This window comes from Onychostruthus taczanowskii, unplaced genomic scaffold, assembly GCF_017590055.1.
Source record: "Onychostruthus taczanowskii isolate IOZ18803 unplaced genomic scaffold, ASM1759005v1 scaffold53, whole genome shotgun sequence".
NCBI lineage: Eukaryota > Metazoa > Chordata > Aves > Passeriformes > Passeridae > Onychostruthus > Onychostruthus taczanowskii.
In genome coordinates, this window is record NW_024502902.1 from 1,048,137 (window position 1) to 1,069,772 (window position 21,636).

The following is a 21,636-nucleotide window of genomic DNA, read 5'->3' on the forward strand; positions in this document are numbered from 1 at the left end:
CATTGAGGGGCTGGTGACACATCCTGTGACCGTGGGAGGGCTGTGTGCCTGCTACTCCTGTACTCATGCTCCCATGAGGACTGTCGAGTTGTGCGAGTCTGTGGCTGTTTGGGATGCTCCTTTGAGCCTGCCCCTGCTGAGAACAGCAGCAAGCTGAACACCATTACCAGCACCTTGACTAGTGCAGGATCACTGGTCACTGGGATGAAATAGGTACTTGGGCTTTGCTTGTGGTGGGAAGCACCCACGCGTGGTGTCAAGAGGCCTCTGCAAGTTGAGAACTGTCATTCATAACAAAACTGTGCTCCTCACTAGCACCGGCAGGAGTTTCCAGAGCACCCTCGGCATAAAAGGGATGGCTTGTGAGTGCGGAGGCGGTGCCGGGGCTGGAGGCAACGCTGCCGGCAGCTCGCTGTGCTTTGCCCCCGGGCTGGGGCTGCTGCCCCCCAAAAGGGCTCAGCAGAAGTGACTCTGCTGCCGCTGCCAGAGAGGGCTGCGAGGGGAGTGACGGTGGTGGGGCAAGAGGTGTGTGGGGGATGACCGGGCTGGGCTGCGGCTGGGATAGCGACTTCTGGCGCAGAGAGCGGCGACGAGGGCAGGGCCCGGCGGGGATGGGTTACACCCGCGGCAGAGCGGTTCATTTTCCTTTTCCACAGCCGTCTTCTGCTGCCCCTGCCTGACGGGCGACCTGCCACTGCAGTATCTGCAGCTTGCCGAGTAAAAGTTGTTCCTCGAGCTGTTGATTATGGTTCATTAGCATTAATTTTGCCTTAAGTGGATCCTAGTTGTGCTCGTTTTCTCCAGGGTTGCAACTCCTCCGGTCTCCCGGTGCCCTGGGCCCGTGGTGGGTGGGCGGGCGCGGGAAGGAGGGAGGGGGCGGCCGGGGCGGCGGCGCCATCTTGCGGGCGAGGGCGCGGGGGGGCGGGAGCGGCCACCGCCCGTCCCTGCCCGCCCCGCCACCGCGGCACGGCCGGACCGGGCTCGGTGTGCGAGGCTCAGCCTCCCGCAGGGGCCGGGGGGGCCGCCCGGGGGAAGATTTAACCCCCTGGATCAGGCAGACCTAACGTGGCCCGCTCCGCCCTGGCCTCGCGTGAGCCCCAGCCCAGCCAGGCGGATGTTCTTCTGGAAGGTGTCACCCTGAGTAGGCAAAGCTCTCCCAGCAGGCGAATTCCCGCTGGCCACAGCTTGCCACACAAGGAGCCAATGAAGGAGAACGGGTGGGATTCACCGCGAAGCTGAGGCACGGCCCTCAGAGTGCGTCAGGCCTGTGGTGGTAACTTAGTCACTGGGAATCTTTCCAGCAGGTGAGCAGAGAAGAAGCAGGAGTGGGTGATTTCTAAGGCAGACTTGTTTTGCTGGTGAAAGGGAATCAGAGAACTGTCCCCTCCCTTCCCCATGGTGGTGTCAACACCTCTAATTTTCCGTTTTCCCATCAAGTCACTGATAATTCTCTTCCCTGCAGCATTTGGGTGGGTAGAGCTGTAGTGAGGGCATTGGCAGCTTTTACCTCAGCATCATGCAGCCCTGCTGAGAGGCACTCGACACACACCAGTGGTAAAAATGCTGGCAGGGGTACGGTCCTGCTCACGCTGGCTCTGCTATCACTCCTGCTGCCAGACAGAGGGAAACTCTGTGCCTTGGAGTCTGGGGTTAGATGAGTCAAAGAGATTGTGAATCCTCAGAGGTGCACATGTTGCCACTGGCTGGCTTTCCAGCAATGGGGGTTTGAGCTGATCTCTGACAAGGCAGCAAACCCAGAGCTGCCGTGCTGGGGAATGCTGTGAAGCACTCTGTGCAGTCAGGCTCGCTGAGCTGCTGCAGCTTTTCTGTGTGCCAGGCGGTGTTTCTCTTTTGGATGGTAGTGTTAAACGCTTCAGCAATAAAGAGGCTTTGTTGTGGTCTCTGCAGCATTGCTTTTGCCTTGGCTAGCAGCAGCCTTTTTGTTTGAATTAATGCTTACCCTGGAGTTTGCTGTGGGGGGCATGTGTGGGCTCGTGTGTGTGACTTGAGTTGTGGGTGTACATTGGACACAGCTGTGAACAGGCACTTCTGGTAGGTGCAGCACTTGCCCAAACTTGTTGCTCATGCGTGCCGGAACAATGTGCTTTTCCTCACACTTGGGAATGCTGGCCACTATTGTGAGCTTTTTAAAGTGCTTCAGTGAAATTAATATCCACTTTTCAGCTACAGACAGAAACTGGCTTGAATCTACCCCAATCCTGTATTTAATTTCAGGAAGTGTCAGCATTTGCTGCATCAAAGGAAGGACCATGCCATACAGGTCCTGGCCAGTCAGTGCTGTGGTGGCTTTACAGCTGGCCAGGCTGTTCTCTCCTCGTCATGCTGTAGAGACTGGCTCACATGCACCAATCTACTGTACAATACATGAGTGAAGGTCATACAATGACCTGTTCCTTTGGCGCTTTTTAATTTATTTCCTTTGGCACAGGTATCCTGGTTAGTTCCACAGAAGTTTTGGGGAGATCAGTTCAGTCCTGCTACTGGCTGGTAATAGCAACTCCCCAGCTTTTCCTCATCTTCCTCCCATTTATGTCTCCAGGGTTAAAACTCAGTTCAGAATCCCCAGACCAAATTGAATTAGAATTTAACATTCAAAGATTCAGGCTCCCTTTAGGCTCTAAGGAACAGAATGTCATCCTGTCTCGCAGTTAATAGCTGCTGGGTAGTCGTTTCAAAGCCATTTCTTTTCAGTGAGCTCTACCATAGCAAATCCCAGCAGTGAATGTATTTCTGGCCTGGCTGTGCCTTTAATCCCACAGCTGAGTCTTATGTGTGATCTCTTTTGAAATGCTAGATTTTTTTTTTTTTAAATTCCAGACAGCGATATTTCTAGGACTTGGCATTTTGAGTGGCAACAGGATTGTTTATAGGAAGAGAACAGAAAGGACGGAAGGATGATGTTGACCTAGCAGCCCTACAAACCTACCACTCTCAATCCACTTATCACCCTGAATTCCTGAAGCAGATAAATGCTGATAACAGTTAAAACACATCACTGGCAGGAGCAGCATGTTCAGTCCTCTAGAAATACATCAATATTGGAAATTACAAAGCCGTGTGCTACCATGGGGATGAGCATGATATAAGAGCCGAGGAAGCCCTCACTATTCAGTGGAGTTTTTCCACAGGAAGGTAGTGAACCCCTGCTTCCTTCTCTCTCCCTGCCCCAGCTACCTTGAGATGCTGTTCAGGCCTGAGAAAGGCTTCTGAACACTGTTGTGACCCCAGGGCCACAGCTGTCTGATCTGTGCCTCCATATCTGAAATACCAAGTGGGCCCCGAGTGTCTTGTTACTGCTTTTGATTGTCCTTGCTGCTCAGCATTAAGACCTGTGAGGAGTGATTTCCAGCTGAGACCAGCCCGGTGCAGCTCACATCAGCATGTCTTGGGGAGAGGAGTTGGTTTTGGCTAATCTGAGCTAAACCTTCCCTGGAGGAGTGCAGCTGCTGCACCAGCCTTGCAGAGCCACACAAAGCCACTTTCTCCTCTCCCCATCTGTCAGGGCTCTCAGAGAGGTACTGGAGCCATCCCTGGGCATCATGCAGCTACATGTCCCCCCCTCCTGGGGACCTGTCCCAGGCTGAACAGGAGGAAAAATGCTGTAAACCAAAGGTTGTTTGGAGTAAACCTCGTTCCTATAAAGTCTGGAGGCATAAAACAACGGATGTTTTTGAATACATGAAGCTTACAGGCTCATCTGCTGCCTTAGGTCTTTCCCCACATGACCATCCCACACCAGTCTCTGCAGCCCAGCACCCCATGTGAATGGGCACCCTTGAACTTGCAGCAAAGTGCTTTCTTGTGGACAGTACAATTGTCTCACAAGAAGTGTGAAAGGAGGAAGCTGCCTAAAGAGAAGTGAAGACCTCTCAGCCTCAGGAGTTTTTATGAGTCAGATGCTGCTCAGATGTTGCATTGCAGATGTCTTAGCTAAAAACAAGCGTTCATTGAAAATCAAAGACTCTTCGTGAGGAGCCTCCCACAAAACGTGGTTTTTCTCCTTCAAAGGGCTCTCCTTAGATTTGCCTACAATAGATTACTTAAAGCTTGTCTGCATTGCAAAGCTGAGTCAGAGCCAGCGTGGTGCGGATCTGAAATGGTCCAGCTGTTTGGGACGAATTCACTGTCTGGTTGTTCTCACTCTGTGAATGTGAGTGCCTTCCTCTGAAGGGACCTAGTGGAGAAGTTGGCTTTGGAGGGCTGTTTTTTGGAGTCGGGGTACAGTAGAGCCTTTGCTCTCTACTGACTACTCATGTGTACTGGTTCTCCGTGTTGAAGGCAAAACAGGTGATCCCACCCTTTGTGGAAGGTGACAAAGTTTGTTGTAAATGCATGCAATATTTTACAGTCATCAGGAAGCAAAGCTCTGTGTGTTAAAGTGCTCGTGGTCTAGTCTTTGGACACCCACTAGTAGGTCTGACACCATCCTTGTAGTACAGAGAAGTCAGCCCTGGTGTGGGGAGGAGTCTGAGCAAAAAGCAGAAGAGCTCGCATCTGCCAGGAACTGCTTGCCAAATGCGGTGTGTGTACATCTCGCCTGTCCCTTCGCAAACAGGAGGGGATCAACCAGCTGCCCTGGCATGAAAATACCTGACAAACCCCCACCTCCTTTGCCTTTTGGATCTTTGTGTCTGGTTGTGTTCTTACAGCCTTTGACCTCCCCGTCATGATCCCAAATCTAAAAGTCATCTTCCTGTTTCTTTGGTTGCTTCATTGTGGAGGTAAACAAATATTTTCTTTTTGATTCCTTTTGTTTACTCTCATGTTTTTCTTATTGGAGCAGTTCCAGCTGCTATCTTTTGCTAATTTCCAGAGATCCCCTCTAGGAATTTGCACGCTGCTGCTATTTCTGTCTTTTAAGCATTTCAAAGCTAAGAGAGTGAATCCTCTAGAAAGGGGGAACATGGGAGAAGGGTTAGATAAACTAAATAAAATGCTTTGGCTTTTTCCTTGGTATGTTCTTTTCAACCTAGTGGCTTCTGAGAACAAGAAGATGGATCTCTCCTCTCTTTTGTTACAGTAGTGCTTAGCTGTGTCTTATATGGAAACTATATTCATGAGTGATCTGCTATGTAGAGATGGGGAGAAGGATGATGAATGATTTTGAAAACTACGACCCAGAATAAGCCAGTTGGGTTATCACACCCACATTGTCTGCAGGATTTTGTTACCACCTTTCCCTAATATTGTAACTAGTATACATACACAGGACTGAGCATGTCCCTGAGGACTACTGTGTGTATCTCACTTGCTTTTACAGCCAAGAACCTTTCTCTGGTGTTGTAACCTAAGCTCTTCCTTGCTGTCAGGCTGTTGTCCCTGGCTATGTGATGTATAGAGAATTTTCCTTAACATGTGGTACTTCCCGGCAGTCCTTTCTGGGCAGTAGCTGTGCCCTCTCTCCATTGTTGTCCACCACCACGAATCCTCAGTGCTCAGCATTCAGCAGTGCTGAGTCCGAGTTGCCTTTTCCCAATGCCAGCTCCTGCTGTGCTGAGGTGACACTGCTGTTGTGATGCAGCCTTAGTCCATGGTGATAGAAAAGCAAGCCTGGCTGTGCTCTGGGACAGCTTTAATACCTTGTTATGAGCCTGTTCATAGATGCAGAACTCCAGGGAATCCCATCAAAAACATAAATGGAAAAGCCTGCCCATCCCCTACTTTCTCTCTCTACCCTTTTTTCCTTCTCTTTTCATGTCTCTGAAAGAATCCTTCATTTTGTGAGAAGACTTGTAAGTGTCCAGCTTTCCTTTCTCAAAGAGCCTCCTCTTAAGTTGCTTTATATATGGTGTTATATCAGTTGACAAATAAATAGATCCAGAGACTGCCGGATATTGAGCCCAGATTTGGCTGGGAACCAAAGAAGTCCTGTACCCCAGTCTCCTTACTAGCCTGCTCCCTCTTATGTTTTTTCCTTTTTATTAAACAAAACAGGGAGTGAACTGTAGTATCTTCCCCATGTTATTCGTTCTTTCTTTTAACTTCTGACATCATTGTCTGCTGAATTACAGTGATAGATTACTTTAAACTGCCTTGTATGTATTAGAAGGAAGCCTAAGAAGGGCATGTCTCATTTCTGCCTAAGAATCTGTCATGTATAAATACTTAAGATCTGCAATCACCTGCAGATAGTTCCTGTAGCTAACATTGAGGCTTGTGCTTTGCTCCTGTTTTAGAGCAGCAGAGCTTTGGAGTGATTAAGCTGTGGCTTATTTCTCATGGCCCTGGTGCTGGCCCCTATATGGAATATGCAATCTTCTTCCTCACTTTCTATTCAGAAATACACAGCCCCACTGATAACACCTGCTTGTGTACAGCACCTTGTCTGCCACAGAGCCATCACACGGTCACATGTAGATTCCCAAACGTGGTTTATACAATGGGAGTTTCAGGAGATGTCCAGCTAGCATTTATCTTGGAAAATTGCTTTCTATTCACCTGCTGTAAATATATTCATACACCACTGCAAAATCAGTTCACTTCCTGCTTAATTTCCTGTCTTTCTGCGTGCTGCTGTTGTGTGGAGGAGCTCACAAGAGAAAAGGGGAAGCCTGTGAATGCAACAGGCTATCGTGGATCAGACAGCAATTACCCAAGAGATGTGGCAGATCACACAGGGCACATGCTCTGAATCACTCAGCTTCTGACAAGGGCCAACACTGCGTGCTGTGGGCGTGCTTCCTGGTGTATGGTTATTTTCAGAGTGATCCTGTCTTTGGGGCAGCCATCCTCTCCTCACTAAAACTGAGGTTAGGTGACTGCTAACAATTATTACCTTTACAGGAGGAAATGTCGATGTACAGCAGAAACCTCCAATCCAGGTTGCCTTTCTCAAGGAAGGAATATCCATCCCCTGTGAAGTCATCTTCCCTTACATGCCTAAATACACCAAATTTTCAATCGACTATTACTGGATTAATTCACTGGATCAGAAGACATCTATCTGTAGTAGGGAGGAAAATGTAGCCATTCCTTCTGGAAAAGAGAATAAGACTGCTGCCTTACCTTACAACTACAGAATCATGTCCGTTGAAAACTCCTCTTCTACTGGCACATACTACTGCAAGGTCAAATGGAATGATATCCAAAAAGTGGGAAAGGGAGTGTTTGTCCATATTAGAGGTAAGTAAAAAACCAGAAAGTAAGGGCAGGAGGTTAAAAATCAGCTGTATCTGGCTATGGAAACCTGATCTTTGCTCTTATTTTTCTCTTTCCACACATGCTATGAAGTCAGGTGTGAATAATGCTTTATGCCCAATACTAATTGCCATCAGAGTTGAAATGCACTTGGCACAGGTGTTCCGCTGTTCCCAATGTATAGATGGGGACATAAAGAGGCAGTAATTTATATCTGCCCTGCCAGATGGGAGTCAGGATCTATCCAGGGACCCTGATCTATCCAGGGATCCTGAGCACTGGATCAGACAGTGCTTTTAGGTGTCAGTGTTCAGGAGACAGTGTGGTTTGTCCTTCAGCAGTGTGACAGAGCAGCTGATAAGGTCACTCATTAGGGTGCTTGCTGTAACCACGTGTACAGATTCAGCATGCTCAGTTTTAGGGACTCATGAGCAGGTTATGGCCTCACCAACATGCCTCCCTCTTTTCCATTTGGTACAGGGAGTTGGTTGGTCTGTTAATGAGCACAGTGGAAAGCTTGGTGCAACATAAGAGGAATGTCAAAGAAAAGTGATAAGGAAGTGCACGCTGCTGACTGGCTGGATGTGCATTAATGACTGTTGGATATGAAGAACTTGTTAATGCAAATGCAAAGAGCTGTGATGAAATAGTTTTGCTATACTGGTCAGAGGATATCTGCAGTACCCATCCTCCCAGTTTGTGTGGCCTATGTGCATTCCACCATCTGTCTTTCTGCTCCTACCACTAAAAGACCTTTGCCAGCCTCTATCTACCAAATTTCTTGTCTCTCGCAGTTATATCACCTCTCTCTGTGAAGTGGAGCTGCTTATACCCTGCATCTTTCTGTGTGATTCTGCAGCTGCACCCTGCTCTCTGTTCAGTCAGAGTATGTTTTGAAGGGTGTATGCATTTCTGCCACTATATTCTGCACTCCTGTATTTTAGTTTTCTCAAGGCTCTTTCCAGTGTTAAAAATACAGCAGGGTTATAGCTTCCACTCACACTGTGAACCTGTTTGTCTTCTTTCTTACAGATACAGGATACATAAGTACCACTTCTGGGTGGGAAATCCTCGTTACCCTTACTGTTCTTCTTGCTGTATTGAGCATCACCGCAACAGCTCTGCTTCTGTGGAAAAGAAAGGCAAGTAATAACCAAATAAAAAGCAATACCTGGTGCATTCTAGGAATTAATTCCATTTTTTTCTAACTTGGCTGAATTGGAAGTCCCCATGCTGAAATTTTCCATGGTGGGTGTCTGATCCAGTTTATTTTCTTAAGTTTTTCTGAGAAAAAAAGATTACAGGAAAGACAAAACGAGTAAGTGATTTGCCCATTAAAGAAATTCTGGCAATTATTTTGACTACAGCATGCTCTGCTTTAGAGCAAAGATTTGACACAGGGCAAGAAGGCACACTAACAGTGTGCTGGCCTTGAGAATATTCAAGGAGATGTAGCCTTGTGATGGGATTTTGGAAAATTGCAGTTTGTGCATACTCAGTCATGGCTTTTGTCAATTTGCCAGTTCAGTTGCCTAAAACCCCTGTGAAGGGGCCGGTTAGACAAGTAATGTCCTGTGCACCCAAGCAAATCTGTTACAGCCCTGATGGCAGGACTTTTCCTATTTCTAATCCTCTTTCAAGACGGAGGTTACTCTTTCAAGGAGTCTGCAGCTGCATTCCTGAGCTCGGGCACCATAGCAAAAAAACTCCGCGGTGTGATGGGGATGGGGACCAAAGCCTTGGGCATCTGTTTGGCAGAGAAGACATTAAGAGACAGAGTGAAAGGGGAATGTCAGGTCAAGGATCCCAAGGATTTTCCCAAATAACTGGGAAAAACAAAAAAACCAAATAAACAAAGAAAAAGAAAAGATAAAGGGACGAGGATCAGACTATACAATCTCCAGGGACACCTTCCATTAGCAGTGGTTCTGTGAGGCTGGAAAAATGAGCCTCAGAGGGGAAACTGGGACTGGAATATTGAGTGAGGAAGCACTAGGAGGGTCTTAAGACTGGATTGCCAGAGCCCCTTGGGTGAGCAGACTGGTGTCCCAGGTTGGGACCAGCTGGGTAAGGAAGTAGAATCTGGGAAGCTGAGAGCAAAGGGGATACCAGGAGTGGGGGGAAGAAAGGATTTGAAGAGTGGGAGAAGAAAAGCCAAAAGCAGAGCTAGAAGAGCTGGATGAGATGGACCCTGTGGAAAAACCATCTGGAGTCATGATATTGGAATCCCTGTTGTTTGGGAAAAACCTGCTGCTTCTAGTACTGCCACCCTCAGGTGTTTCAATAGCATCATCTGCATTCTTCCAGAGATCTCAAGGCAGGCCTAAAAATACCCTTACATCTTCTAGAATGGAATTTGGGATTGTTGGTTTCTAGGTAGAGTATGAAGGTGCTCTCTGCCACCACAACAGCAGACTGTGCATGCTCTCTTACGTGGAGGCTGTGCTGTGTGTCCAGTCCTTCGACTCCAAGGAGCATCAGCTTTCAGCACACACAGCCAGAGATCATGAGGCTGAAAATGGCACGGCAGCAGTTGGCAGCCCAGCTGGTCTCGTGAGACTTACCTTGCAGGCAGTCTGATGTGGGGGATGGAGTGTAAGAGGCAAAGGGGGTTGGCTGGAGACAGGCCCCCATCTCTGTTTGCCTCAAGAGTTTTTCTGTGGGGATGAGGAGGGGAGGCACTGTCACGACTCACCAGTTGGCTTCTCTGGGTTTTGAGGTGGGCCAGTGAATCTCAGACTTACAGCCTCTCCTTGGGGTCTGAAGAGATTGTGCAGTCATTACATTTGCCCTCCTGCAGAACACAGCCCATATTTCTCACCACAGCTTGCTCAGACCTGCTGGTTTAAAAATGTTTATCTTTAAGAGAAGCTATTTAGCATCCTCCTTAGTTACTAATGGACTGGAAAGCAGTTTGTCGTTTTCATGTGATGTGAATATAATCATCCCACTTCTTTCTGAATTAGAACAGAGATACTTAGCAAAGCCTTCTGCCTTTTCTGCCTCTTCTCTTGCTTGCTGAGCAGGGCTAACCCTTCTCTGTGTGTGCATGGAATGTGTTCAAGGAGAACTCATCTGATGCAAGAAACATTCAGATGAAGGGACCTTCTTCCTTCAACTCCATGCCAGACTTGTGCATCCATGTATCACTGACTAGATGTCACCATTAATGATTGGTCTGGTGCTCTTCTGTAGACTCTTTGTATTAGGAAAAGCTTCCCTGCCAAATTCTGATAAAAGTAATTGCATTTTGCCTCTCTGAAATTCCTCTCTGCACAATGACCAGTGCCCTGCTTTACTCCCTGTCTTAGCATTGTTTCGTGCTGCTCAATACTTACACCCTTCAGCCAGTAAGGTTTCAGTGGTGAAAGTGCTTTATATGTACACATAGAGTCCAGTTCTCCTTTCCACTGCTCCAGTGTAAGTCACTGGATTCTGCACTTGACCATGTAGTGAGGAAAGTAACCAGTACATGTTGTACAGACACTGCCAACACTCTTTCTTGTGGAAGCATTCAGGAGGTGTGCAAACAGCTGGCTTTGATATGACATTGGTATTCATTTTAGCTTTGGGGACATGTGGTTTTCTCCAAATGTGTTATTTGGTGTCTTGTCCTGAGCAGGTGTTGTGCCCTAGAAGGAACCAGCCAAATATCCTGAGACAGAAGGTGGAAACACAGCTCCCTTCAGCCAGCCCACCACCACTACCACCTCCTGTCTATGACGTGAGTATCAGAATCGCCCGTCATCTCTTCTGTCCACATCACGGTACAACCCTTCCCTTCCCTGCCGTGCTACAGACAATGCCAGTGTCATGGTGTGAAACATAAGCAATATCTTCATACCAGCTTGGTCTTGGTGACCTTGCCCTGCTTAGCTTCCCTCAGGACTGGTGTGTCTCCGTCCTAGTCCCAGTCACGGCCTCCCCAGTGCCCAAGCTTTGCCCCATGGCTTGCTGAGCAGCACAGAGCAGCAAGTGTGAGGCCAGGGAGGGTTCCTGGTGGAAGAGATAGAAGGGTCTCCAAAAGTCAGGAAGAGAAACTCTGAGCCCCCCTTTGTACTGCAGAGTGTCACGAGGACATGGCCTTCCCAGCTGGAGAATGGTGCCTCAGGAAAGGGGCAGAGACATGATGCCCTGACCAACCGCCAGCTGTTTTGGGCCTCTGCTGTGGCATCTTCACTGGTGTCAGTGTTACAGACCACTGCAGTCCTGAGCAGACACCCTAGCTAGCAGGGGGAGATGGGCAAGGAGAAAGTAAAGGGAGTTTCTTTTTTTTTAAGCATTTTCCTTTTCATTGTATAGGATTTCCTTTTCCATTTCCCAAACTGCTCCCACTCCTTGAGACCAGTAGCCACAGTGTCCTAGGTAGTAGAATTGAAGTAGCTCCCCTGAAATGTCAGGCCTAGACCTCAGCTACCTGAAATAACCATGACTCCTAATCCCATTTACAACCTGTCCAGCTCCATTTTATATGGATTCCTTTTTCTCCTTTTACGCCCATGGGATGGCTGCTCCACTAAGAAGGAAAGGGTTAGGTTTTTTTTTCTTGTGATCTGTGGGACCAGCAAGGAGGAATAAAATGAAAGTGAGTAGAGAAGGATGTTGCCTGAATATTCGGAAACCTTTCTGTCTGTGAGGTCTAGAAGGGCTGGAAAAGTCTCTCCAAGGAAAACCTGTGAGCTCTGCTGCATTAATCATTTAAACTAAACAAAGCAAAGCTCTGGAGAATGTACTACAGAGAGGAGATAATCTCTGCCAGGGAGGCAGGAGACCTGATCAGGGCAGATACCTACAAGAGGATGGGCCTGCCCCTTCTCATTCTCACTCTCTGGGGGTGGGGGGAGCACCATTTTGTGGCCCTTTAATTTTTGGAGTAGCAGTTTAAAAGAGAGCACTATGTATTGTATGTGATATGTTTATTCTGGGCAAAAGGCAATGCTTTGGGTAAAGGAGGTTGCAGGTTATAAACCTTTTCATTTGTATCAAGTAATTTCTTTTTAATTCAGGCTTATAAAAATCCGAATGGGTAGTTTCCTGCTGAAGTGGATGATTTCTGCAAGGAGACAAAAAAAAAATCAAATCCATTTCTCGCTCAGTCGGCCTCGTCATGCATCCTTAGCTCCATCTTAATTACATGTTTCATCATGTTATTCTGTTCAGGCTCCACTAAGGCTAATATAGCAAGCCAGCAGAGCCAGCCTTAGGCACAGGCAATCCCAGGAGCTGCCTGAGCCCCTGTGCTTTGTGCTTGCAGGAGCCCTATGGACCTGGCCCAAGAAGCCTTCCTGTGAAGCCTTTTAACCACACACCAGCTGTTCAGGGCTCGTGGCCAGCCTGGTGTGCAGGGCAGGTGGCTTGGCCCTCTTTGGCAGGGCTGCAAGCAGCCTGGGACCATCTCCTGCATGCTGGGGGGTATGAGTCTGCCCATGGGAGTTTCCTCTGTTGTGGAGCAGCTGCTGCAGTGGGAGGGCTTGAAGCAGCAACTCCCACTCCAGACAAGGCACAGGCTGACAGCAGCGAGCACAGCCCTGCAAGGCATAAATGGGCAGGGGAGGAGAGAGGGTGAGAGCCCTGGGATGGAAATCTGTGTTGGATGTGCTCTCAGAACAGATGAAGGGAATAGAAAGTTGACAAATCTTATTTCCTTTAAATGATAACTCGTGCTCCACAGCTAAATTTTATTGGGGCTCTGCATGGTGTAATCTCAGCCCTGCAAACTGTGTTTGAAATAAGTGAGTTGTGAAAATCTATTGGTGGGTGTTGAACTCAGTGCTTAATTCATGGGGAAGGAAAAAATCTGTGATCAGCATTAGGGTAATCTAAGGCAAGGGAAAAAAGGAAGGACAAGTGAAAAGTAGCTCCCAGTGATGAGATAAAGAAGGAGGTCAGAGATCAGGGGCTGGACAGGAGGCCAGCGCATGCTAGCCATGCTGTCTGTGTGGGAAAGCAAGAGGCTGGAGTCTGGAGGAAGGTGAGGCCAGGGAAGCACAGTGTCCTTGCAGGTCTGAAGCTGGGAGCAGAAGCAAGAGGAGGCAGCAGTGGACATCAAAGTAACAGATGCTGTTGGAACTGGCTGGCACAGCTCATTAAACACTCTGTGTTATCTTACATGGTAGCATGGCTCATCCCTGGTGTGGGAAGGGTCCTAACACACCTTCTGCAAAGTTGTCTTGCTGAACATTCCTGGGAGAAAATACCTTCCCCAGTGGCTCTTCTAGATGCCACTATATATTTTGTAGTCCCTGGGGGTGGCTGTATGCACTGGAAAGCATACAAGGTAGCAAAAAGCCTGGTAATAAGGGAGCAGCTGGGAGCCCACTTTGTTCCCTCTGTACTGCCTTCCTTGACCTCTCTGTCCTCCTGCAGGTGTAGAGTAGCTCTACCTCACTGCACTGCCCAGAGCCAAACCTGTGTATCCTCCGACTTCCAGCTTAGATGCTCAGTTAACGAGCAGCTTGGAAATAACAATCTGAGGGACTTGCTTCATCTGTTTTACACTTCAAACAAGCTTTTTTCAGCAGCAAACAGAACTCCTGCAGTGCAGGTGCAGTCAGGTTCCAGAGCACAGGAGCTTTTCCAGGTGTGAGGGAGACAGGAGGCTGTTCAGGGATAGGAAGGCATCTGTCAGCAGGGAGGAGAGTGGCCTGTGTGCCTTCACTGTGACAGTAGCAGGTGATCAGTGACCAGGTAAAAGTAATTAACTTGCAAACGGTGGTTGGAGGCACCAGCTCTCCAACTGACCGGAAAAGGACCAGCACTGTTAACAGCCTGCATGAGAAGAAGGGATGTGGAGGGAACGGGATCTGTTCTGGCCGTTGAACCTTGCTTGCAAATAGCTTCAGACTGGAGTAGAGAAAGAGGCTGCCTGTCCTGCCAAGGGGACGTGGAGCCAGGCTTCTGGAAGCTCAGCACACAAGACGAGGTTGTCACTGTGAGCATCACAATGAGAATTGAAAATGAGTGTGAGGAAATAGAATTTTCTGTGTGCACGTGCAAATGGTGGGGATGTCTGAGTAGGCAGAGCAAGTTTTTGGGAGCAGGAAGCAGGCAGGTGAAATAATTTGACTGTTTCCAGAGTAGCAGTGGGAATGTGAGAGCCATGTGGTTCCCCATTCACTGTGGCCAACTCATGTTTAAGTGCCTGTTTATTCCAAGGCTCATTTCCCAGAGCTGCTTCTGTGTCCTCTGGCCCTGTTCAAAACCCTGTCCTGCTGGCCATGATCCTTAAAGATGCTGAGTGTTTGCAACTCCACATGAAATTATGAGGGTTCAAGTGATTGGCAGTCCCCAAAGAAGCCTCCATGTTTACTCATCCTCCTCACTGCATTACAGGGTGCCTTGCTCTCTCCACTAATACCATCTGCCCCTCTTGCAGCCGCAGCTCCTCCCATCTTCCTGTTGCCAGAGAAACAGCCACCTTGGCAACCTGCTGTCATCCTTGAAACACACATGGAAAAGTCCTCATGATTGTTATGTTTGATCCTTCAGGCAGATCTGGAATATCACTCAAACTGACATGCATCTCTTGTGACACGATTACCTGGGGGACAACGGGTGCATATGCATGCAGGGTGTGTGTGTGTTTCTCTGTGTAGCTGAGTGGGACCATGGTAATATTTGAGGGCCTGGGAGCATATGGATTTTTTTATTATTCTTTGCTCATTCAAAGAAGAAAGGAGACTTCTGGCTTGGGAAAAAAACCCCAACAGACAATAAACAGAAATCGTGTTCATTTTCGACAGCTTCTGTACTTCAGGACCCCCAGCCTCTCCTGTTTGTCACCTTTGTGTCCCCAGAATAAACATGAACAAGAACTTGTGGTTGTCAGGCACCTAAAGAGTCTTGGGTGGTGCAGAGCACTGCCTCTTACCTGTGGTTGCCCTGGTGCGCAACTTTGCATTCTGGGACTATTTTGGAGCAGAGGGAGGCAGGGGCATTGGCATTCTTCTCCATTGCCTTACACAGGGTAGGCAGCATCAAAGCCTGTCTCTGTAAGCCTGAAAAAAAGATGATGATGCAGCTGCACTATAGGGATTTCAGGGGAAAAGGATTTTCTGTTTGCCCAAGTTAAGGTCAGGAACTTCAAAATTTTGGAGGTGGCAGGAGTTCCTAAAAAATGTCAGGCATGATATGGGGAGCAACCCAGTGGGTAATTAGTTATCTTAAACCTAAGTATTTTATTTGACACCTACTTTCTTCTCTCTTCTCTGTGCAGAGCCTGGATGTGCAGCAAGTTGATGTCTATTCTAGCCTTGAGAACAACACAAACAACCCATCACACAGAAAGAATCCTCCAGGGAAGGTAAGAGCCAGGGCCATGTTTTGGAAAGTTCCCATATGCCCTGGGCAGCTGGGGGAAGAAACCCCACACAATCTCATGACCTAGCAGGCAGTAAACGTGTCTGCAGTCCCACCAAAAGGGGAAAATGAGATGTGACATGCACTCACCAGCTGGGCTGCACATGTAGCCTCTCTTCCCTCTTCCAGCGGAGCCCTGGCTCCTGCAGCTCTGCCAGTTCTGGCACTCACGGTTTTGTGCAGATGCTTTGCTGTATGACGTATGCTGAAAGGCACCGAGGGGTTTGGCATCACTGCTCCCTCTGAACAAGACAGGCATTCATGAAGAGTTGGGCAGGTGCTGCTCCTGTTATTGCCCTTTCCAAATTATTTAGGCAGCTGAGACATCCTCTGGGCTGAAGGAATCAGTGCACCAGCAGCAGACCCTGAACACAACTTTCCTCTCACCAGCATTAAGCACCTGAGAGCCATTTCATGGCAGCAGAAGCCAAGATGGTTTGAGCAGAGGCTCGGCTTTTACAGTCTCTGCTGTCAGCTCTAGTGCTCAGGAAAAGGCAGTGTGGGTATGTTTTGGACTTGGATCTTTTTCTTCTTGGGCTGAGAATTACGAGTGAGAGACAAGGAACTAAATTTACTCACAGTGGAAATAGAGGCAGCTAGGAATATGCAGGTGTAAATCAGTTGTGGGGGCCACATGAAGCAGACCAGAGGCCCACACAGCCTTCTACCCTCCCTTTGGCAGGTATCAGCTGTTTCATATGGACAAAACTTGCATCAGGCACCCCAGGGAACATTTCCTTCCTGTCCTCAGAACCTAATTTTTCTTTTCTTCTCCAGACCTCTTACCTGCTTAAAAAATATATTCTCTTCCAATGCTAGAAAATGTTCCTGGAAAACACCTGCTGCTCTCTCCCATTAATGTTATATTGGGGAGAGTTTCCTTGGTTGCACCAGCCCTCTCTTTCATGAAGGACATGTGTCCAAGACATTTTCAGAGCTCCCACCTTTTAACAAAAAGTGGTCTAAAATCAAGCAGCCCCCTTTGTGTTGCTTTGCTGTATGACGTATGCTGAAAGGCACCGAGGGGTTTGGCATCACTGCTCCCTCTGAACAAGACAGGCATTCATGAAGAGTTGGGCAGGTGCTGCTCCTGTTATTGCCCTTTCCAAATTATTTAGGCAGCTGAGACATCCTCTGGGCTGAAGGAATCAGTGCACCAGCAGCAGACCCTGAACACAACTTTCCTCTCACCAGCATTAAGCACCTGAGAGCCATTTCATGGCAGCAGAAGCCAAGATGGTTTGAGCAGAGGCTCGGCTTTTACAGTCTCTGCTGTCAGCTCTAGTGCTCAGGAAAAGGCAGTGTGGGTATGTTTTGGACTTGGATCTTTTTCTTCTTGGGCTGAGAATTACGAGTGAGAGACAAGGAACTAAATTTACTCACAGTGGAAATAGAGGCAGCTAGGAATATGCAGGTGTAAATCAGTTGTGGGGGCCACATGAAGCAGACCAGAGGCCCACACAGCCTTCTACCCTCCCTTTGGCAGGTATCAGCTGTTTCATATGGACAAAACTTGCATCAGGCACCCCAGGGAACATTTCCTTCCTGTCCTCAGAACCTAATTTTTCTTTTCTTCTCCAGACCTCTTACCTGCTTAAAAAATATATTCTCTTCCAATGCTAGAAAATGTTCCTGGAAAACATCTGCTGCTCTCTCCCATTAATGTTATATTGGGGAGAGTTTCCTTGGTTGCACCAGCCCTCTCTTTCATGAAGGACATGTGTCCAAGACATTTTCAGAGCTCCCACCTTTTAACAAAAAGTGGTCTAAAATCAAGCAGCCCCCTTTGTGTCAGAGCTACTTGTTGTGTGGTCTGGTCCCATGGCCACTGGTCTCCTGCAGTTACTGCTGTGACACCACCGTGGTGGTGGTAGCAAAAGCAGTGGCAGGCTCCTGGTTGTTGAGGGGAAGGATGGGTTGTTCCATATGGGCTTGTCTTATATGATGCACTGGTAAGGACAGCATCCCTGCATTTGTGTTTTGCTGCATTTTGAATTATTTGGATAGGGCCCCTGTTTCTGAGCCTGTTTATTCTTCTGTGTACCTTTACCAGCTGCTCCCTCTGAAATGATTCAGTCTGGATGGTAAGATGAAGTATGTGTGCGGTTTTTCCCTACCAGGGAGCTGTCTAGGCTATGCTGAGTTGCTTGTGTGTGGCCCACACCATTCAGCTGTTGCTTGGAGGGACAGAGGGTCTGTAAAACAGAGCAGCAACAAAGCAACAGCAGAGGAGCATCTGTGTGTGAGTGGGTCTGGCACTGGCAGCCTCGGCCAGGGTGGGGTAGAGGCAAAGGAGGGATGGGAGAAAGAGAGGAGAAAAAAGCAGAGAGGGGATGGGGTGAACTCTCACACTGAGGGCAGACAGCTCCAAGTGTCCTCAGTTCTTGTGCTGGTCTGGAGGAAGGGAAGTGAGTGGCAGGATCCCATGAGCTCTGCACTGGAGAGTTTGCACTATCCACTATGATTGCAAGCACTTTGATCAGCTTCCCTCAGTCATCCTGGGCTGTGACCCCTTGAGACACTTGTCCTTCAGCTGTCTTTGCCAGAATATAGGAGGGTGTTTTCCCTAAGAGTGAGACTTGTGGGTCAGTGGGTTTGGCCTGTGAGTGGGAGCTGAGATTGCTTCAGAGGGTCCAGCCCTACCCTTGCTGTGGGAGCCTGCACAATTGAGGGGGAGCTGTAAAGGGAAGCAGGGCAGAAAGCCTCAGGAAAAGAGCATTTGCATGCTGTCACTCTGGACTGGTGGCCAGTTTGGATAGCAAGGGGTTAATCCTGCATGCTTTGGAGGTGCCTCCACTCAGCACTTTTGTAGTGTTTCCCTTTGGTGGTGGCAACAGAGAAAATGCTAGTGTAGGTAGGGCTCAGTTCAGCCGGTGGCATTTCAGCTGCTTGCTGTGTAACCTTGCTTACAGCAGGCCTGTGCCACACAGCACTTAAAATATCAGTCTGTCAGCGCCTTGTCTACACAAGGAACGGTCGTGAGGAATAGACTCAACTGTTGAAGAAACAGGATTGAGGAGGTCAGGGAATTCCTCCTTCACAGAATCCAAAGTGATTTGTTTTCTTACAGAGTCCAATTTTCCCTCCCCTCCCTGTCTGACAGTTTTTTTGGGGAAGAGTGACTAGTAAAGGAGGCATCTTTATCCCTTGGGCTGGATTAGTCACGTTCGTCTCTGGTGGAGCAGCATTTCTCACTGTAGTGGCTTCTGTTTCAGCAGACCACTTATAGCCATTTCTAACAGAACAAACGTCAGTGTCTGCTTATTAAGAATTAATTAATCATCTTTTGAATAATTTTCCTCCGTTTCATTTTTCTCCTTTTCATCATTCTGCAGACACCTAAGAAGCAAGAAGCTCTAGAAGAATCCTCTGATACATTGTATGAGAATATCTAACAGGGAAGACATCTTTCTGTATGGCAGAGCTACTCTCTTACATCCCTGATGAGATGCAGATACACGGAGAGATCCACACTGACTTCAGAGCACAACCACGAGGGAATTGTGAACTCTTTGCCCCTTCTAAACTGCCCTTCATTAACAAGAGAATGTATCTGTTGAAATCCCTCGGGGCTCAGTCTGCATTGATGCAGCAAAGCTATTTTGCAGCAAAGCTGTTTGATGCAAAAGAAAAGCTGCTTTTGTCAAGCACTTATCTTGGGAATGGGCAATCTGTGAAGGTTTCTCTCACCTGCCCCGGCTGAAATACTTAACTGTTGATCCTCTGCAAGTGGCAGGACAATCCAGAGACTTCCCTGTTTGCTGGCTTGATGTTCCGATCCCGATCTGCATCCGCCCATCTGATCCTATGCTTGCGGCTTTGCCGAAATGGCCATCAGGACTTCATGCATAGTTTAATCAGATCCAAGCATTCACCTGCCCATTTCCCTTTCCCAGGAACCCCACGGCAAACACGCTTTCTCATAATCTGCTAATCCCATCAAGTAGTCACAGATGCCTGCTGCGACTTTACTAGGGCGACTCAAATCAGTGCCTCTAAGAAAATGCTTCCCCTTCAGCAATATCAGCAGTACACGGTGAGGACTGGATGCACTGATGGAGATAAAGGTGGAGAAAAGGAACACAGAGAAAATATCCCTTCCTGACAACATGTCTTAGTGACAGTGCCCATTCCAGAACAAGAAAGAGGAACAAGGAGGTGGGAACGTGAGGAAACTCTTGCTGGGGCTGCTTAAGCCAGGCGGGTCTGGGGCCAGGCTCCAGCCTGCCGAAGTCCAAGGGGAGCTCGCCAGTTTCCTTTTCTTCTTGGCAGTGGGCATTGTCATCGCTTGGGATTTTGAGCCTCTGTGGGAGCAGGCATGGTACCTCTGCCCCACCAAAACCAATCGGTTTGCCTTTGTTTCAGCTGGCTGTTGTAGAGTATAAAGCTCCTTTACACGCCCCCACCGTACATTATTGGCCAGGGAGGTCAGTTCTGAAACTTAGAACGACTGGAGGAAGGAGGAGGGAGGCTTTAGACGTTAATTTGCTATCCTTGCTCCCCTGTCAGCTGGAATTTGCCTACCATTTGTGTTGATGCATATTCTGGTTCTGATAGGGAAGATGTTATAGTAAATAGCTGTATAACATGATCAAACCAGCACATCAAAAAGCTGAGGCTGTTTTAGCTCATATTAAAAACAACAACGCAATAACCAAACAAAGCCAACCCAAAATAAGAATATGCAGCATAACTTGAGAGGAATTGTAGAAACCTCTTTAAAGAAGAAGATCAAATTAAAATTGAGCTCCAGGGTCATAGGACCCTCTCTAGCTGAAGATAATGTTGCTATGTATCAGAGATAGAGGCTGTGGAAAATGTCTCCGGGGCCTCCAACCTTCCTATACCATGTTTAAAGAGATAATCCGCTTATTGCTTTGCTCTTTTTATTAGAAACCATTTCAAACATGCAATTTGGACTTTCTTTAACCACAGAAAAATGTTTTTTCTCTTCCCAGCACTGAGAAATTCATTTCAGAAAAGGCAGTGAATGGACAGCATGTCTTATTAGATCCATTTATAATTTCTTAAGTGATCGTAACAATTATAAATATTTTTGAAGTAAGTTTTACATTTTACTAATATCACTAATATTTTTACTAATATTACTACATTTTACCAGGCAATATTTGTGTTCACAGAAGAATTTACAGAGGATTGTACAGGTATAACAATTCCTTTCCTTAACAAATTTGAAGAAATGATGAGATGAATTATAAATATGTTGCAGTATGGCAATAAAATATTCAGCAGATGCTGGTGGATTAGATGAAAAGTAAAAACTTTCAAAATAATGATGCTTAGGTTTTGTGTTTTGTTTTTTAAATTTTATAAATGTTAAAAATACTGGATGCTGCTGGAAATTTCCTGGCAAGGATCTCTCTTTGCAGTGAGTTGATTTGTCTTGTGTTTCTGTTACCTTTTAAAGTAGCATGTTTCTTACATTTATGCCTGAACAATTCTATATTAAAAAGCTGAAGCTGTTTAAAATAAAACATGAGAGAAAGAACAGTATTTGGAATGGAAAATGCTATTCTAGAACAGTCAGTGCTGAAGTACTGGAAGAATCACACCAGGTTCTGATCAATTAAGTGAAAAATGAAAAATTTCTAAGAAACACTGGCAAATGTGAGGATTTGGGCTGTGTGCCAAACTTTGTCAAAATCAGGGTGGGGGTTGCCATGTTGATTTCAATGGCTTTTGGGTTGGCCCTGAGGAAGGCAAAAGGCTGCTGCATGAGGAAAAGGAAGTTTAAAGCTATGAAGCCACAATCTAAAATCACTTCTTTAGTATTATGCACCATGGGCAGCCACAGCAGCACCAGCTTGTGTGAGAGAGAAAAGCATAAAGCAGGAGGCTGTGAGAGCAGGGATGTTTTTAAATGGTATGGAGTTTTCCAAGGTGGTATGAGGAAGTGCCTGAAGGCACAGGTAGGAGAGACTATGAAATATAATTTATATAATATTGGTATAGCTACTTTGTAGCAGAGATTTGTTCAGGGAAAAGGCAGTCACTTGATCTTTTTGTTGTCATTTGGTCTTTTTGTCTTACCTGGCTCTGTGGCCCATGAGGATAGGTGCAAAAAATGAGTGCTACTAGCAAGAGGAAATGTGTTCATTT

General features: G+C 47.3%; 1 protein-coding gene across 2 annotated transcripts; it reads left to right on the top strand.

Moving 5' to 3' along the window:
• Positions 1–934: 934 nt before the first annotated feature.
• On the top strand, positions 935–21,185 carry NFAM1 (NFAT activating protein with ITAM motif 1). Of its 2 annotated transcripts, none has more exons than XM_041416946.1 (6): positions 935–1,304; positions 6,805–7,143; positions 8,191–8,300; positions 10,781–10,882; positions 15,374–15,460; positions 18,852–21,185. In XM_041416946.1, the coding sequence occupies exons 2-6, from the start codon at positions 6,897–6,899 to the stop codon at positions 18,909–18,911; spliced, it is 606 nt and encodes a 201-aa protein (XP_041272880.1). In that variant the 5' UTR covers positions 935–1,304; positions 6,805–6,896; the 3' UTR covers positions 18,912–21,185. The 2 variants fall into 2 exon arrangements, with proteins under 2 accessions (XP_041272880.1, XP_041272879.1); XM_041416945.1 differs by lacking the exon at positions 935–1,304 and adding an exon at positions 4,539–4,742.
• The last annotated feature ends 451 nt before the right edge of the window (positions 21,186–21,636 follow it).